This window comes from Xenopus laevis, chromosome 4S (assembly GCF_017654675.1).
Source record: "Xenopus laevis strain J_2021 chromosome 4S, Xenopus_laevis_v10.1, whole genome shotgun sequence".
NCBI classification, from domain to species: domain Eukaryota; kingdom Metazoa; phylum Chordata; class Amphibia; order Anura; family Pipidae; genus Xenopus; species Xenopus laevis.
Window position 1 is genome coordinate 125,133,565 of NC_054378.1, and position 20,497 is coordinate 125,154,061.

General features: G+C 34.9%; 1 protein-coding gene across 26 annotated transcripts in view; it reads left to right on the forward strand.

Moving 5' to 3' along the window:
* LOC108715931 (calcium-dependent secretion activator 1-like) overlaps positions 1–20,497 on the forward strand; it is a 255,593-nt gene that overhangs the window by 186,718 nt on the left and 48,378 nt on the right. For 17 of the 26 annotated variants that reach the window (XM_041561800.1, XM_041561796.1, XM_041561799.1 and 14 more), the window contains 3 exons: positions 4,002–4,139; positions 8,049–8,204; positions 14,748–14,895. In XM_041561800.1, the coding sequence (XP_041417734.1) occupies positions 4,002–4,139; positions 8,049–8,204; positions 14,748–14,895 (442 nt within the window). The remainder of the gene's footprint in view (positions 1–4,001; positions 4,140–8,048; positions 8,205–14,747; positions 14,896–20,497) is intronic. The other 9 variants (XM_041561820.1, XM_041561808.1, XM_041561812.1 and 6 more) reach the window with 1 other exon arrangement.

Here is a 20,497-nt window from a genome sequence, read left to right on the forward strand (position 1 = left end):
TAAAAGCCCATGTCCCGGGCAAATGCCACCCTTTCCCTTGCAGGCACAAGTTCCCATTTCTGCACATTTTTTCATAGTTTACTCTAACATTCTGGTTTAGAATGTCGCCAAATTGTGCAACATTGAACTACTTTAGTCAATTGTTTCTCAAACCCTTTTTAGCTCTGTTATTTTTAATGAATGGGAAACAAATTACAGTGTCTCACTTCCCAAGAATATTACTTCTAACTATCATTAAACAAACAGAAACTTGTCGTGTCAAGGAAACCCCCAGCCAGGAAACTGTGCCAAACATTGTACCACCTGTAATCCCCGCTATATAAGCATATGTAAAACTCTATGGACATTGTTACAGCTCCTGATACAGCCACCTCAAAGCTTTAACTTGCAGGACGTTAGGAGCTACATACTCAATACTTCACCTGTCCTAGTGCTGCATGTCTTGTCATGGAGTTAACCCTGCATCTGCCATGGCAGTTGAATTGTAAACAGTAGAACTTAGTAACTTATTCAAAGTCAAAGGGGCATAAGTATCAGATTTCCGAAATCTGACTGCATCCCCCATGCCGAACTCACACAAAAACAGACTGTACTGAATTACAAGTAGCATAAAAGCTTATAACAATCTCATAATGACTGAGTAATTTAAATCCTTTCTAATGTGCTGTAAACTGCCGTAGAGCATTTTTAGAACCGGACAACAGCAACGTTCAGAGTCTTAAAATTCTGCCGTGTGAAAAAAACATTAATTATGAGAAATATGAGAAAAAAAATCCAGTCCAATTTATAGTGTTTTAGATGAATAAAGATGATATGGAGATCATAAAACATATTTGTTTCACTGCTTTGTTTTAACAAGACGTTAAGCAGTAAACAATGCCTTGTTCTAAGAACATATAGGACTTTATTCATGAGCCTTTGGCATTTAATAGGAGCCGTAATGTTAACATACAGCTTGCATTCATACGGCAGAGCATGTGGTAGTACTTATAGGGGGTTATTTATCAAGGTCCGAATTTATCTCAATATTGGCTGCTACAAACTCAGATCTAATCCGCTCGGATTTTCCATGCTTATTTATTATTACATTTTCCCAAAAATTACGTTTGTGGGAAAAGCTCAGAATTTCACGATTTTTTCGTGAATTTTCCCCGAAAACTCAGAATTTTTCTTCCAAAAGCTCCGAAAACAACGTGAAATTGCCCGAAACCCCCGACACAACCACAAATAAATGGGACTGTTCCCATTGACTTTTGTGCAACCTCGATAGGTTTGAGATGCCATGGTTTTATATTATGGCTTTTTAGCCCTCGGGGTTTAAAAAATTCCGAAAAATTTGTGATTTTTTAAAATCACAAATTTTTCAGATTTCGGGCATTCGGAAATAACCCCCATAGTGTTATATTATGGTTCAAATCTGACTATTTCGGACTTTTCAGTCAAAAATCTGAAAACTGTGGCTTTTCAGGAAAAAAGCCCAAAAAAATGGAGTGATTCAGGAAGTAAATCTGAAAAAATAGTACAGTTTGGATTTTTGCTAGATTTTATCGATCCGATAAAATTGTTCTTTTTTAAATAATAAATAATGTCAAATCATGGATTCTAGTTTGCTCTGACTTTTCAAAATAAAATTATCAGAAAAATTTGGATTTTGATAAATAAGGCCCTAAGTGTCTCATTAAAAGTATATTTAATCAGGTTTGCACTTAAATAGAGATAAAAGATAATTATCATGGAGATTACATCTCATGGCCTCCAGAAAAAATCACCTAAATTACACAAAATCAATGGTCAACATGAAAAAAAAAAAAAACAGGAAGTAGTGATACGGCATAGAATAAGATGGATGTAATTTCACTACAAGTACTACCACTTTTATAATTTTTGCCTCATTTTATCAGCCCCTTAGTGTCCAGTATTTGGCCCTGTGCAAATATTCTGGATTTGGTCCATCCCTAATAAAAAACTGCTTATAACGATTATGAGACAGTGCCTGAAATGGATGTTTGTGAGTTTCTAGAGATACTGTTTTTATAAAATAAAATGTTAATGTTTAATTTGAGTATATTGTCATTTATGTTATACGTTGGACTTACAGAATTAAGTACCATAGGCAATTCAGCCCCCCCCCCAAAGTTATTAAAGCAACATAAACTAAAGTTTTTCATCTTCAACTCTCTCTCAATTCCACTATAGGATCCAAGTCCAAGATCAATGCAAATGTTATGTGCCCAGTGTTGTGTGTAATGTACACACTTAAAGAGCCATTTTAACTTACATTTTCCTCCTGAATTGTATCATTAATAACTATGATAAGAATACTACAACCTCAGTATCTTCAGACCTTTTTGCCCCCATTGTGTGTGCATAGACCGTGCTTTATTGATAGCAAAGGTTGTTTACATTCAGCCAATGGCATCTTAGACAGGACTCTAACGGGAAGCTAAGTAAATCCTTCATAGCAGCTAATGTGGGGGAAAATAGCACAATAATTTTATATCCAACCCCTTGGGGGTTATTTATTGAAGTCTGAATGCCAAAAACTTGATAGATTCAAGTTTTTTTTTTTACTACAAAATCCGAATTTTTAATGGAAAAAAACCATTTAATTTTTCAAGATTTATTATACTCAGAGGATGGAAAAATTCAGAATCCGAAAATCCGGCATTAGTGATGGGCGAATAAATTCGGCAGGTGTGAATTCGCCCCAAATTTCCACCGCATCAAAAAAAATTGGCCGCACGTCAGTATAATCGTGCGCATAAACATTGTGTCAAAATTATTCAGATACCCACTGACTTTAATGCATTTGCCCAAAATAGGCGCGCATATAACAATTATCGCAGGCGCCGAAAATGAAAATACATTTAACTAAAAATAATTTTAAAGCCCATTGACTTGACAATGTGTTTGTCACGGGACAAATTCGCTCATCACTATCCGGCATCTCAGACCTACCGAGTTTGTATATAAAGGTGGCCATACACGGGCAGATTAAAGCTGCCTATATCAGTCCTTTAGATCGATTCGGCAGCTTATTTGCCGATGTGTGGGGGCTTCCAACGGATCCTCCCAATCAATATCAGGCCAAAAATTGGCCAGATATCGACGGGGCAGGTTTGATTTTTCCAGCAATCGAGGACCACCGGTTGGTGCGTATTCTCTTTGTTGTAATCCAATCATTCAGCCCTAGGGCCCAATATTGAGATTATCCCCTGCCATTAGTGGGTATATTGGGCAGAGATCCGCCAAATAAGTGGATCTTATTGTGTATGGCCACCTTTAGTCAATGGGAGAGATCCCTATCCTGTTTTGAAGTTTCTGTGGTCTGCTCTGGAATTAGCCGGAAAATCTGACTATTTTGGACTTTTTCGGCAAAAATCTGTAAAATTCTTGGTTTTTGGGAAAAAGGCCAAAACTAATACGATTCTGGAAAAATGCAGAAAAATCATATGATTCAGGTTTTTGTTCGATTTGTCCCCATCCAATTAAATTGTACTTTTTTAATAATAAATAAGGTCCAATCATGGATTCTAGTTTATTTAATTTAAATAATTAGACAAATCAGATTTTGATAAATAACCCTCTTTATGTTTCCATTAGGCACATACCAAGAAGCAAATAGAAAAGTATATTCTAAATGAAATATGCCTTCTTACATTTTTGGATTTTTTACATTTCTGGACATTTCCCACCCCCATAAGTTAAATCCCCCTGTTGTACACTAAAATAAACCTTAGGTACTTTCTATAACTCGTTGTACTGTATGTGTAAGTTGTTTTGTGAATGTCTTTTGTGTTCATCAAGTAAATTTGCTTTTATTGCCAAGCAGATAAGCATCTTAAATTCTCCATTTTCACGCTTCTTTATTAAATAGTTTGCTTTGATTTCCTTCAACCGTTGTCTCGTCGTCAGTTATTTTCTGAGTATCACGTGCATCTGCTACATCTGCATTGTCACTGTTATGGTATTTTTTTCTTTTCTGTCTGTTTCTTCTACAGGAGTTTAACAAGTAATCTACCCAATGTGAATCTACCAAATGTGAATCTCCCTAAAGTACCAGTTACCTTACCAGTTAACCTCCCACAAATGCCTAGTTTTTCTGCACCGTCATGGATGGCAGCTATATATGATTCGGAGTGTGTATTCAGTTCACCTTTAGATCTAATTTCAGTATACAGCAATCCAGGCATGAATGTGTATAAATTATTTCTGTACAGAGCTTTATTTGTATAAAAAATCCTCTTTCTGAAGTAATGGCTGACCTCTACAAGTCATAGCCAGGGTTATCCTGGAAATATCTCAGACTGTGCCAGATATATTCAATTAATGTTCACAACTTATTAACACAATTTCATAATGTTTTAGTTCTGGTATAGATTACATTAAGACTCCCCACCTTTCTTCCTCTATCACTTAAATCCATCCCTTATTCATCACTAACTGCAGAATGAAACTTATTGACCAATAAGGGTAATGTTCAAATTGTAAAAAAACAGGAACAAAGCCTAAGTACTAAAGTACCACACCTCCCCAAGAGTTGGTATTGAGGAAGGCCCAAGGCTAAAGTTAGTGCTCCCTTAATTTAGTACCCAGTTGAAACACAGGCCACAAGATACAATCTATTACCTTCCAGAGGGTAATAGTAAAGCATATCACGTATATACTATTATTTTTTATATTTACAAGGGTTATTCGGTCTAGCACCCTTTGTCCTTATGATAACCTGTTGAATATTTCAAACAAGGACAAGGGGCAATTGCACTTAGTTACAAACCCTTTTTAAATGAGTCCCATGTTTGTTTTGTTCTTTGTCTTTTAAGGCAACGGAACGTGAGGGGCTCTGTACCCCAATGGGAGCACGATTTGACACAGGGAAGTTGTTGGCTGCTGCTTATAGATAATTAAATCATTGTTTGTTATTATTACTCATAGACAAAAGTGTGGTCTATTCCTTGCCATCTACAAGCAGAAGCTACTAATATGCCTGTGTGATATAAGCTGTAACACTCTGTGCCTTAAAGAAGAAATGCAAGCATTTCATATTGTCCTCAGTCTCCAAAAACAGTCACAACACTTATATAGTTACATAGATACGTAGTTAAATTGGGTTAAAAAAACACCAAAGTCTATCAAGTTCAACATCTCCAAAGAAATCCTAGTTCACATATATATAAATGCTTATACAGACCTATCTATGTATATAAACTAAATTCATATATATAAACTATATTCATTATTATAAGTATGAAAAGAGAGATTCATAGATAAATACATAGAATTATTCAGTACATAGTAGATAGATAAAGATTTCATTCTGTGCTTGCTTAAAAACACATATAAAGATTTTGGAAAGTCCAGATAAAAAACACGGCAAAGTCGCTGTATGAAGTCGCCAATCAGTTGCAATCTCTAATATCTGTAGTTCTGAACCATATAAATATGCCCATATGGAAGAATATGAAAGGTTCAGTCGATTTTGGCATAAATTCCAACTGTCTGCTAAATCTTTGCAATATTCTCCTGTATTGAACAGAAAGATTTTTGCACTAATATGAAACCCTTACAAAATCTTTAACACTTTGCAACTCATTTCAATTACAAGAAACTATGAGCTAAGGTCTTCAATGTGCTTGCTCACGAATATGCCCAAAATGACAGTTTAAGGAGAAATGGAACATTGCATTACATATGGAGGAAAAATACTAAGGGGGTTATTTATTAAAGTCCGAATGCCAAAAACTCAAATATAATTCAAGGTTTTTTTTACTAGTGAAAAAAAACCTAAAAATTTTAGAGATTTATTATACTCCAAGAATAGAAATAGTCTGAATCTGAAAATCCGGCATCTCCGACCTGCCAGGGTTGTATATAAGTCAATGGGAGAGGTCCCTATTCTATTTGGAAGTTTTTGTGGTCTGTGCTGGAATTAGCCTGAAAATACAACTATTTCAGTCTTTTTGGGCAAAAATCTGAAAAATTCTGGCTTTTCAGGAAAAAGCCTGAAAAAATCTAGCAATTTGGGAAAAAACTCATACAATTTGGATTTTCGTTCCCTTTTTTCATGTTTGTTTATTTTAATAATAAATAAGGTCCAATTGTAGATTCTAGCTTGGTCAGACTTTTATAATTAAAATACTCAGAAAAATTCGTATTTTGATAAATAAGCCCCCCAATTGTATTTTCCAGGTGAAATAACATATACTAGATATTGTACACCATATGCATTATATTTTGCTGGACAACATAATATATAGCAAATAAACTATATAATCCAAAATTATTTATTTTATACCAGACACTTTAATATCTTCCTTTCTTTAATAACATTCTATTTCGTGTACCCAGAAAACAGTGGACTTTCTCAATTCAGTTCCTCTTGAATTATGCTCAAAATTGGTCAGTTTTGTTATATCAAAGTACTAATTTCTCCAAAATAATAAAAAATACTTACATACTCAAAGAAATAAGAATCATATTCATGCTTTGATTACTGTATTTTTTTTAAAGGGTAGATTAGGCAGCAGCTAATTGACAGTGTATATTCCCCCTTTATGTGCATGATCTGTAACATTGGTTTTTGAAAAGATACAAATCAAGACTTTAGCCTATGACGACTTTTATCTTACAATTTCCCAGAGCAGAAAAAAAATTCATCAGAAACATTTCAGTTATGATGTTTGGGAAAATCGTTTTAAAAAAGCAAAAAAAAAAGAAAGAAAAAAAAGGAAATTTGAAAGAACTTTCAAGCCAGATGGGTGTCAAAATGTTGTTGCAATAGACATTAATTATTTCATTTGTGGATGCTCTGTGATTTAAAACACAAATGTTTACTGTTCCAAAACTCTGACTAGCCCATATTTGCTTGTTGGCCGTCATAAATCCAAAGTATATGATTGTTTATCTTTTCACCCCATTTTCCTGCTAATTTTATTATAAATGTTACAATTTCCTCCCTTGCCAGAAGCATTAACTACAGTGAATATATGACTCTTTTCCCTAAACTTGTTCCTTTGTTAAAACAGGACCTCTGGACCTTTGGCATGTTGGAAGTATGATATTGTCACCCTGAAATAGCCTTGTCTGCATTAGCTCTGGTTTCGCTCTCTAGCATTAAATCAATGCTGCTGACATCTGTCATAATAGAAACACCCACCTTCATCTGTTTCTATAGACGATGTCAGTACAAGTTGCAAAGCATGGAGTATTCGGCATCTGAGCAGATACTGTGTTAGCAATAGTGGTATGCGAGGAGGAAGTCAAAGAGAGAACATCAGAAAGGAAGTTAAAGACGCAGACATGTTCTGCACGTGCCAAAAAATATAATTATAGTATACATGAAAGGGAAGGCAACTAAAAGAGTCAGCTACAGCTGTAACTAATGCATATAAACTGAAAAAGCTATCATTAATAAGGCCATGGTCTCTTGCTTTGGTTCAGAAAATCTGGAATTGTCAACTGAGCCCAGACATTTGAGTAAAAGCTGCTATGTGGGAAAACAATTTAGTCTTTACAGCTCTTCACAAGTCAAACCATATCCTCGTTTACCACTTGTTAGCACTACCCTATACCTAGTAGACTTAAATTATTTCGACCTGTTGGTTGGCAGAATTGTGGCCATGTCATTCTGTTTCAAACACATTGGAAACATCTGCCACCCAAGTGCTTAAACTTAAAACAAAATGCATGAAAGCTGATTTTTAATGACTCCATACTTCAATGTAGTTATTAACAATCATAATCCCCAGTTTGTATCCTTAATTTCAATAATTACATGTGCTAATGTGATTATTAATTAAGGTCAAATGTTACCATACAAACTATCCAGTTTTGTCTAATTTTCTTTTTATGTTGTGTCATAAGCTCAGACAGAAAGATAGACTAGGAAATATATTTTATAATAAACCCCTGATGTTGGAGACATTTTACATTTGTTTTGAATGATGAAAGGAGGTATCTTCCACCTTAAGTTAAAACAAAAAGCTCTCCACGTCAGGCTGGTTATTGAATACTCAACTAAGAACAATTTTTTGATGTTATTCTGCCAGCAATGGATCAGGAACTTCAGAAGATCTGTTTTGGAAGCTGGACGCTCTACAAACATTCATTCGAGATCTTCATTGGCCTGAGGAGGAATTTGGAAATCACCTAGATCAACGCCTTAAACTTATGGCTAGTGATATGATAGAGTCATGTGTCAAACGGTAAGAATTCGAAATGTGTATATTCTTTTGCTTTACACAAAACAGTATAACTGTGACTAGATGGGACAGTCAACAGAACCATTTGTGGATAAGCTAAGAAGTACAGAAGTATTGTCTTGTCCAATGCTACAGTATGTTCATAACTGTGTTCTATACCCACAAGAACCTGATCTTCACTAGAAACTGTTCTTTAAGTGAGCAGTAATAAAGGTTTGTGACAGTTTCAGAAACATTTCTTATAGTCATTTTTCTTCTCCCTCTGTGTTATAGACATCCAAATGGTGCAGCCACATTTTATTGTAATTACATGAAATGCATTGGTAGAGTAGAATAGAAAGAATTAAATTACCCAAAAGGACCTTGGGCCACTCAAAGGTCCAGATGAGAAAATTATTTTCAGCATCCAGTACATAGAAATGATTACAAGAAAAGAATGGATTCTTACTTCTAATCACCTCTGTCCTAAGCACTTCACCTCAATAACCTCTGTCCTAAGCACAATTGCCTGCACAATAATCAGTTTCAAAATGGTTTAAAACCAAATTATTAAAAAGTAATCACACATCAAGGTAAATTAAAGTTAAAGTTGGAAAAAAGAACTAAATAAAAAATATGGGTTACTGGAAAAGCCACCATGTAATTAAACTGCTTTATTCAATAAGATATACTAAGGGTTTATTATAAATGGTGTCAGAACAGTGGCGTGGCATAAATAGATGTTAATGGACCCCACAGCAGATTTATTTTAGGGCCACCAAAATATCCAGAGGTTGTCAAATTTTACCAATAAATATATTGAAATTGCTCATTAAGTAGGGACTAGTGGGGCCCCTATACCTTCTGCCCCCCCCCATGCAGCTTCAGGGTCTGCTTCCTCTGTAGTTATGCCTCTGTGTCAGAATACAGAGCTGGTACATTAATTTCCCTCCTTTGGAGTGTAGATTTCATTACCTATTACAGCATGTATGATTGCTAATATCTGCAGGTTTTCACACTGCCTGCTTTCCCCCTTGTAGATGTCCAGAGGTGCAGCTGCCTTACTATCAGATCGTGTTGCTTCATATTATTCATGCTGGGTCCTTTATAATATTCAGTTTGGAGCTTACAGTAATTATTAGCTTGATATGGTCCTAAAATATTTCATTACTTGAATTGAAATAAAATAATGTAAAAACAACAAAAATAATGTTCTTGGGCAGCCTTGAGAATTAGTATCCATGCAGTGGTACTTGTGTATAAGATCATAGAACAATTTATTTTTAGCTTCAGTCTTGCAATGAATGATGGATAAGCAGAAGGAAAGTATCTAAAAGCGTTAAGAAATCACAGAAACAGTACCCTGGTTTAGCTTGATCCACTCAAGGACTTCAAGCTATTCACGAAATGTTCTATCTTCTTTTATATGAATGGAGACAGGTCTTAATTATTTGAGCAAGTGAGCCCACTGAGCAAAATAAAAAAATTTGGGTAATTCATAACCTTTTAATTTAGTATTTCCACAACTTTCTGAATAGGTAACCTTGTGTGGCGGTGGGAATGCCAGCTTGCCGACGTGTCCTTTGCCTTTTGGTTTTCCCTGAGCAAATTGTCACTGATTCATTAAAAAGACGTTCTTGATTATAACACTGACTACTGCAAAAATTCTAGTAAAGAAAACATTTCTAAAGGGGCAGCATATTATAAAAATGTCCATGAACCTACACTTGTTATTACACCCATTGTAGCTGAGGCTGCCCAGTCTACAATGTAAGAAAACACGCCCAAGTGAAACAGATGAGATGACAATAGGCCTTTCAGGCATGGACAAAAAAAAATCTCTACATAGAATGTTCAATCTAGCCCCTGGTCCTATTTATAAAGCCACTTGAGCTAAGTGGAAGGATTAAGTAAAAAAAATCTTTGACTGGTTTAGTCTACCCCCCCCCCTACAGCAGAATATATCCTAGCATTTCTATTTAACTTAAACATTTAGTAATTGGTCTTTCCATGGTTTGAATGGCCAAAAGCACGATTGTTTAATCAGTCACTTATCTGCAAGTGGCTGAAAAAACAAATGATTTTACTTTTAATGCCTGTGAGGTTATGTTTTTTTTAAATTTTTTTAACATTTACAAACAGGCATGTTCAGTTTTAATACTGCTTTCAGTTGATAAAGATATATTTTGTTTTATGGAGCAGAATGATTGGACACAAAATATTTCTATTAAAAAATAAACAGTAAACTGATTTTATCACTTTAACAAGATTGAGGTTTGTTCTGCCCCCAAAACGCAATTATTTAATATAATTCTAAATATGTTAAAATATGTAGACACTAGAAGGATTTTTCTGCCACAAGATTCTCATTTCTGTCTTGAGGTATATCATGAATCTGATTTGTTAAGAATATTTGAAGATGCACATGATCATTATTGGCATTTGTGTTCCAGTTGGAACTAGTTGACTTTAATCATGTTGGACAGCTAAGATTTTCGCTGATTATTATTATTATATAACAAAATTTTTCATTTCAATTAGTCAAAAAGTTCAGCTAATGAAAATATAAAAAAGTTCAACTATATTTTATAGTATCTTATAAAACAGTTATAGTTACTGTTCAATAATAAATCTGTAAAATAGTTGCCACCCCCAAAAGAATTGTATTTCTTTAAAATGAACACTATTTTTGTGTTTATGCTATAATATAAAAAAAGTACCTTGTAACCGAACATGGATATAATTCATTCTTATTGGACACACAACAATCCTATTGGGTTTATTTAGGGACCTTTTTATTAAACTTCAAAATCTGGTCAAGTTTTTCAAGGTGAAAAACTAACATTTTAGAGGGAAAAAAAACTTGATTTTTTTTCAAGTTTTATTATGTTCTGAAGCTGCTAAAAAATTCAAATCTGAAAATGCTCAAGCTAAAAATAGTTGAAATCATGTAGAAGTCAAGGACAGATGGTCCCTTTACCCTTTTTACCTTCAGGATTCTCAATAGTTTTGGGCTGTTTGTGCTGATTTTTGTTCGATAATCCCATAGATTTGAGGTTTCAGGGCAAAAATTAGATACATTTGAGATAAATTCGAATTTGAAAAAAGTTGCATGATACACTGAATTTTGTCTTGACATTTTGTTGCACCGATTTTTTTGAGACGTTTCATTAGTAAATTAAGGGGATTTGGGTTTGGGTGTTTGGTCACATTTTTTTTATAAAGTGTGAAAAAGTCAAGTTTTAGTAAAAAAAACCCTTAGGGGCAGATTTACCAAAGGTCAAGGTGAAAAAAAAATTAAATTTCAAACTCTTTTTGTGTACTTTGACTAGGGAATAGTCCAAATTCGATTTGAATTTTAAAAAAAATTAGAAAATTCAGACATCGAAATGTATCATGTACTGTCTCTTTAAAAATTCAACGTCAAATATTTGCCATCTAAAACCTGGCAAATTGCTGTTTTAGCCTATGGGTGACCTCCTAGAACCCATTTGGAGTCAATTGGTGGATTTTGAAAAATTAACGTTTTTTTGGGGAAATACCGATGTGAATTTGATCTAATGCGCTACTACTTAAATTCGTCTTATTCAAATTTGTCCGAATACGGACCTATTCGTTTGAAAACGGACCTATAAGGCCAAAAAAACTTTGACTTAATCTAGGTTGGTCTTTTTGAATTCAAATTTCAACGTTTTTCAAATTGGAAATTCGACCCTTGATAAAAATGCCCCTTAATGTTTAAATGATTTTTTTAGTAGACTGAAGGAATGAAGATCCAAATTATGGAAATAACCCTTATCAAGAAAGCTCCAGGCCCCGAGCATTCTCGTTAACAGGTCCCATACCTGTGTGTGTGTGTAGTAAAGATCTATGGGGCAAATTCACTAAGCCGCGAAGCGCCAAACGCTAGCGTTAATTCGCTAGCGTTTGGCATTTTCGCTACTGCGCAAATTCACTAACGAACGCTGGCGTAGTTTTGCTAGTGTTACTTCGCAACCTTACGCCAGGCAAATTTTCGCTAGCGACGAAACTACGCAAATTCACTAACTTGCGCAGTGTACTGAACGCTACCATTTACGCTAGACTTCCTTCACCACCTCAGACCTGGCGAAGCGCAATAGAGTAGATAGGGATTGTTTAAAAAAAGTCAATTTTTTTCTAAGTCCCAAAAAAACGCTGGCGTGTTTTCTACATGATGGCTGATAGGCTGAAAAAGATCGAAAAATTTTTGGGGCTCCCCTTCCTCCCCCCTACATTTCCTGACTCATGGCAACTTACCTAGACAGTGGGCACATGTGTAGGGCAAAATAAAAATTTTATTTGCTGATTTGAAGGGTTTCTAGGCATTTGTAGTGCAGATATGTGTTCCTCCATTGAAATTTGAATTTCGCGCCGTATGCAAATTAGCCTTCGCTAGCGTAACTTCGCTTTATATAGCGAATCAACGCTAGCGCAACTTCGCAACCTTACGCTACCCCTGTGCGCAACTTCGGATTTTAGTGAATTTGCGGAGCCCTGGCAAAACTACGCCTGGCGAAGTGCGGCGAAGTTGCGCCTGGCGCAACTTCGCATCTTAGTGAATTTGCCCCTATGTCTCCAAAGATGCCCCAGTAGCTCCCCATCTTCTTTTCTGCTGATTCACTGCACATGCTCTGTGCTGCTGTCACTTACTGAGCTTAGGGACCCACTCACAATATACAGTACACATAGAATAGAAATGTCACAATATAAGGCTGATTAGTAATTAATACACATAATTACTACATGGCAGCACAGAAACCAGTGCAATTAGCATCAGAGCATTTACTAATAAGAATTTAATAATCAGCCCCGTAGTATCAGCTTATATTACAGGTCAACCTCGATTTCTGCTGGATAATTAGTGACGACCCCTAAGTTTAGCTTCTCAACAGACACTTTCCAAGATGGTGACCCCCTGTGACAGGGGCGTAACTATAGAGGAAGCAGACCCTGCGACTGCAGGGGGGCCCAGGAGGTATAGGGGCCCCATGAGGTCCTAATTCATATACAATTTCAATAAATACTGGTAAAACTGGTCAACCTGGGGGCCTGAAAAATAATCTGCTATGGGGCCCAGTAATATCTAGTTAAGCCACTGCCCTGTGACAAGTTTGAAGTCCTGGATCATTACTGCTATTGACAAGCTCAAACTTTAGCCTCGTGCAATAAGTTCAATACAAAAAACATGACATTTTTAGCCACATTCATTTTTAGAGTTTAGTTCTTTAAGCAATGGACCTTAAAGTATTAAACAATAAGATTTTATGCCATAAATATTGACATATAGTAGCATAATTATTATCAAGTATGAGGTATTGTCTAATTACTACTTACTATAGACAAAAAAAACCTTCTAATATGTATCTCATATCTGTATATGTATTTATATACTGTGTATATATATATATATATATATATATATATATATATATATATATATATATATATATATATATATATATATATATATATATATAATAAAAAACAAGTGGATAATGAAATTGTGCGCTTTATAATATGTTTATTTTATTTTTATTTTAATTTTGCTAGGCTATAGTAATATACTGTAAATATATCATTTGGAGATTGCTTCAGCAATAAAGTCAAATCCAAATGAATTACGTATTTTGTAAAAATACCAACACAGACGCACACATACTGTAAATTATGATGTACACTTGCACATTTAATATTGCTTGCTAGGGAATAATTTAAACCGTCAAAAAACAATCTTCCTAGATGTCACACTGTTCTTGCTATTTACAGAAACGGATTAAAGGTGGTCGTGCCTATAAAGTAGTGTCATAGCAAAATGCCAGAATTGGCAGAGATTTACTCTCAAAGAGAATTAGCCGTATACAGTAAAGATCATGGGAACCCATATGCCAAATTCTGGTTTAACAACCAGCTTCCATGTAATCAGTGACTTCCCACAGTGGCAATTGTTTTGGACACATCTACCCTATCTGCTGCTTCCTTTTGCCAACACCACATGCCTTAGCTAAAAACCCAGTTTTAGCACCCGATCGATTCCATTTGCACCCTGAATTTTCTTTGAAGTCATAGGGAGCAGATGGAGGCTTCATTGAGGCAATTAGTGCACTGCAGGCAACAGAAACCACCAGCTGCTCTTTAATGCTTAGATGTGCCCAGAATAATGAAAGCACAATATAGGTACCACCTTCATCAATGAACTTTAATTACAGACTGGAAATTTTCAGTATAATACAAACTGGCACGTAATTCTGTTTATATTAAAAGTATAATAAGTGAATCGGTGGTTGTGTTCGTTGCGGCTATTCATTTGTTTTAAAAATAATAACCTAGGTAAATGTCTCATAATTAGGCTCTCTTTTGTTGAACATAAGAGCAACATTATAACCATTCCTCCTTCTTTAGGCAGAAATGATGGTTGTATCATTCAATTTTACATGTTTCTGATTTAATTGTGATCCTCAAGCATAAACTGGGAAAGATCAGTCTTTGTTTTAGCATTGATGGGATAACTCTTATTTAATAACCCGATTTTAATTTTTTATTCTACAGAACTAGAATTGCATTTGAAGTCAAGCTGCAGAAAACCAGCCGATCGACAGACTTCCGAGTACCACAATCAATATGCACCATGTTTAATGTTATGGTTGATGCCAAAGCTCAGTCAATGAAACTTTGTAGCATGGAAATGGGCCAAGAGGTAACACTCATTAATGATGAATGCACGTAGAAAACTATATATATAAGAATGGAAAATAAGCCACTATAATCGCGCAATCTACTTATAAATAAATGAATCAGTTTATCTTTGGTGAGAGAAAGTCACAAATCGTATTCGGTTTCTATAATAGTAAAAGAAACAAAGCTTCTCCCTTTCATTTTATTCATCTGTTTCACCGTCGTATAAGTTCTGTCTCTCCATGTTTTTGTTTTGTCTTGCTTCATTTATTCTGATTTTGTTATTCGGAGTTGAATTTTACCTGACTTTCAATTCATTGCATCTGACAGTATGTCAACAGCTTTGGGATGTTGTGTGCTTCCTAACATGAATGAGACATTAAAATACCTCAATGTTCTAAAAAAAACTGTTAATACTTCCGTTTATGAGATTTAGCAATATAGTAATACTATACCTTGGTAAAGGTTGCAATTAAATACAATGCTTACAAGGTCATGTTCTTTGTTTTGTAATTGCTTCTGCAATTATAGCAAAGGTACTTTTGAAGCTGGTGCCACTAGGATTTTTGGAAGCAAATATACTGAATGCAGAGGTATCATTACAAGAACTATATACCATACAAAGACATTTCTATAACTTAATATTCACCTCTTAGAATGTGATTTTTGTGCGTGAAAAAGCTTTTTTTTTTATGTTAGCCAAATTGATTTCTTTGGCCCATATTAAGTGCCTGCATCAAAACTTACCAACTTTTACCAGCTATAAATAACAAAGTAAATAATGTCTATTTTTGTATTTTGCTACAAAAATAGTAAAATACAGTAGTTCGCGCTGGCACCTACCACATTTTGACATCACTGCATAACAAAGAACTTGTTTCCACAGGACATCCATGAAATTAGAAAATACAATTTAAAGAATTGTAAGATTTTGAGAAAAAAAATCATTTTTTGCCAAAATAATTTTTTAGCAAACGCTTTAAAATATATATATATATATATATTTTTTTTTTGTGGGGGGGAATTAATTAAGGAGGTGACTTAATTTAATTGTTGCAAACAACTCATTCTGTGAGTTCAAGATAGACAGCAAGGGCATCAAACATCAAACAGCTCCAAAAACCCTTAAACATCATGAAGGCAAAAAAACTAAGGCAAAAAAATTCTAAAAGGGCACATCTGCCATTGACTTTTATATGACTTTGACAGGTTTTAGCTGGAGTATTTTCAGATTCAAATTTTAGCAGCTCTCGAAAAATTTGGTTTTTTTTTGCACTCTAAAAATGAGATTTATTATACACCGAAGCTGCTAACAATTCAAATCCAAAAATACTCCAGCTAAAACCTGTCAAAATCATGTAAAAGTCAATGGCAGAGATCCATTTAACCATTTGAAGATGTTTGTTGCCTTCACGATTTTTGGGTGTTTTATGCTGGTTTTTGCTCGAAAACGTGAATAATTAAGAGTTTTGGGCAACAAGGTCAACAAATTCAAGTTTGTTGCGCGACAGTTTGAAAAAGTTCTGCAATTCAAATTATCAACAATTCAACAATTTTTTCAAGTTTTTTTCCTGACCCAACATTTTCTAACTGATTTCTTTATAAATAAGCTAAATTCATTTATGGGAGTTAGGTCGAGTTTGTTTTTATTTAAAAAACTGGAAAAAGTTGAGTTTTAGTAAATAATGCCATAAGTCTCCTGCCATGTCAAAAATAAATTAAGTTGACAAAGAAGTAACATAATGTGGTCAAAGTTACAAAATGTCATTGACATCCCATATTTGCAGCGGCATTTCAAAAATTGTCACTGGGTGTGAAGGGTGACTTATTCAAACAGGAACTCCTTCCAAACATGAGCTCCTCACCCTCCCTTTAGAAGTAATATGATTAGCAAATTCCAGCAAGCAAACATATTTCGCTTATATTTTTGGTCTAATTGGAATGATAGGCAAAGTTGGAAGAAATCTGAATAACTTGGAACCTTGAATCATTTTCCCAATCTTCAAAATAGCCCTTGATTTTTTTTAAAAAAAGACTACAAAATTCAGTTATTTTGTATAAAATATTAGCTTAATTTGACCATACAAATAATAATGGGTGATTTTGATAACATACATTGCACCAGCTACATTATTAAAATATTCTTAGCTATTATTTATAATGACAGTTTTAATACAGTATTAAAACAATCCATCGCTCTTAAGGTTCCACTGTAGTCCTTGAGAGTAACAACCTATATAAACAGTGGTGAGTTATAAAAAAAGGTTTTGAAAGGGATGAAATAATAAAGTGCTACAAAACCCAGAAGGATACAAACATTTCCTCTACATCTTATGGAACTGTAAGGGTGGATGATTATGTGGTATCAGGGCAAGAAAGATTTTATAATCACCCCAACTAGATAAAAAAAGCTCATTGCGTGTCCTTTAACTCAACCAAGTAAATATGAGTGTGAAATGCTCTAATAACGGTCTGCTACATCTAGGGGCACATTTACTTAGTTCGAGTGAAGGAATAGAATAAAAAATACTTCGAATTTCGAAGTATTTTTTTGGCTACTTCGACCATCGAATTGGGTACTTCAACCTACGACTACGACTTCGTCCCCATAGGCTTTCTAGCCAATTTCTGATCGGAAAATTGTTCGATCGATGGATTAAAATCCTTTGAATCGTTTGATTCGAAGGATTTTAATCAATTTAATCGAACAATTATTCCTTCGATCTAACGAATAGCGCTAAATCCTTCGACTTCGATATTCGAAGTCGAAGGATTTAACTTCAACGGTCCAATATCGAGGGTTAATTAACCCTCGATATTAGACCCTAAGTTAATGTGCCCCCTAGTTTTTCTTACATGTTTAAAGCCTTAGTACGATTGGTCAAATTTGACCCGTTTCGTTTGCCAAAAATTTTTATTTATTTTTTTGACACACCCAGCCATACAAGTTTGCCCGTCCCATCCTCTCTCTCTCTCTGAAATACACTCAACTTTCCTGAGGAAGAGTTGTCCCTCTTAAACACCATGGGGCAAATTCACTAAGCGCCGAAGCGCCGAACGCTAGCGATACTTCGCTAGCGTTTGGCATTTTCGTTACTGCGCATATTCACTAACGAACGCTGGCGTAGATTCGCTAGTGTAACTTCGTACCCTTACGCCTGGCGAAGTTTCGATACGGACGTAACTACGCGCGCAGTGTACTGAACGCTACATTTTACGCTAGACTTCCTTCGCCACCTCAGACCAGGCGAAGCGCAATAGAGTAGATAGGGATTGCTTCAAAAAAAGTCAAAATTTTTTCTAAGTCCCAAAAAACGCTGGCGTGTTTTCTACATTATGGGTGATAGGCTGAAAAAGATCAAAAAAATTTTGGGGCTCCCCTCCTTCCCCCCTACATTTCCTGACTCATGGCAACTTAACTATACAGTGGGCACATGTGTAGGGCAAAATAAAAATTTTATTTGATGTTTTAAAGGTTTTCTAGGCATTTGTAGTGCTGATACGTATTCCTCCATTGAAATTTGAATTTGGCGCCGTATGCAAATTAGCCTTCGCTAGCGTAACTTTGCTTCACTTAGCGAATCAATGCTAGCGCAACTTCGCAACCTTACGCTACCCCTGAGCGCAACTTCGGATTTTAGTGAATTTGCGAAGCGCTGGCGAAACTACGCCTGGTGAAGTGTGGCGAAGTGCGGCGAAGTTACGCCTGGCGCAACTACGAATCTTAGGGAATTTGCTCCCATGATTTTGTTATGCATCTTTATAAGTTGGGCAGTCAATTTAATATTCGTACACATGGTTCTGAGTTGTGTGATCTGAGACTGAGACAAATGTGGGTCTCAGAGCACCAGTTTATAGGTGACTACTATTTTGCAAGTGTTTATTGTACTAGGAATTGTTGAGCCCCCTTTTTTCAGGTTTGTACAAGGGTTTGACCAACTCACAGCAGCAATTCTGGGTCTGCTGCCAAATAAGCTTAGAACTGTAGCATTGAAGCGGGTGAGGGGGGCATAATTGCTACTGCAATTGGTGCTTAAAAAATGGAAATTCATGTCTTACGGTTACCAAAGGAGGCTTTTTGTGCCAGTCCTGGTAACTGGCCGATCACTGCCGCCCAAAGCAAGGTTCTCACCCTGTCTCATGGCAAGAGCAGCCCTGCCAAAACGTATGGTATTGAAGTATTCATCTGAAAAAATATAAAACTAAAAATTTACATTTTGGTTAGTATAAAACTTTAGATTTGATAAAAGAAAAACATTTTCTTTTTATTTCGGTTCCTAGTACTGTGTCATAGTCTCTGTTGCTGATATCTAATTATTTTAATAAAAGCATTATATCCTTAGAACAACATGCATTGGAAGTGACAATACAGTAAGGTAGACAGATTTTCTGCTATCGGAACTCAATCACCAGTATTCCTCCCTTTTTATTAACGCAGAGTGAAATAAAATGCAAAATTGCCAGGATCCTTCAGTTACCTAGGCACAGCCAAGTATTTTTTACTATACAGATATGAGATCTGTTATCCAGAATACTCAGGACATGGGGGTTTCCAGATAATGGATCTTTCTGTAATTTGGCTGTAAATCTACTAGAAAATCATGTAAACATTAAATAATCCCAATAATATGGTTCTGCTTCCAATAAGGATTAATTATATCTTAGTTGGAATCAAGTACAAGCTACTGTTTTATTATTGCAGAGAAAAAGGAAATAATAAGAAGAATTTGGATTATAAGGATAAAATGAAGTATATAGGAGATAGCCTTTCTGTAACTCTAAGCTTTCTGGATAATGGATTTCTGGATAACGGATACCATACCTGTATGGATTTAATGTAGTCTGCAAATTAAAGCTTTCACTGGCTTTCTTTATGATCCAGTCCTTGGCCTGTGGGTCAAGCATCCATATCAATATATTAACCAACCACAAGGGTTGTTAACTTTACACTTCATTGGCATGGTCAAATAAGTAGATCTTTAAATAGATGCTTATATTCCATCAGAGTCCAGTTTGTACCCCTCCCGAATTTGTACTATTAATTATCTGAGTACTATATATATATATATATATATATATATATATATATATATATATATATATATATATATATATATATATATATATATATATATATATACAGTATATATATATATATATATATATATATATATATATATATATATATATATATATATATATATGTATATATACATATATTATATATATATGCTGTTGTTTATTTTTACTTATGACTTCAATCCAAGCTTGTTACATTTAGAGCTGGATATATACTTTTAAATTATCCAGACATTTGTCATTTTATTGGCAAGAATCCCAATTAAAGCATCACCTTATTTTTAGTACAGTTGGCTGAACTGCAACTCAGAGAAACTCTTTTCTGCAACTTTTATTATGATTTGCATGTAGTCAATATTATTCTATACTCTTTATCATAATCTTTTTTTTTAGACTAACAAATGTCCTACTGGACAGTCTCAGAGTTCACACCCAATGATGGTCACCAGACAATTCAATGAAACATTCTTTATTAAAAAAAAGCCTTTATTGACATTTTTGGACATAGATCACCATAAATCAATGTTTCCAGCTTAAAAAAGGGT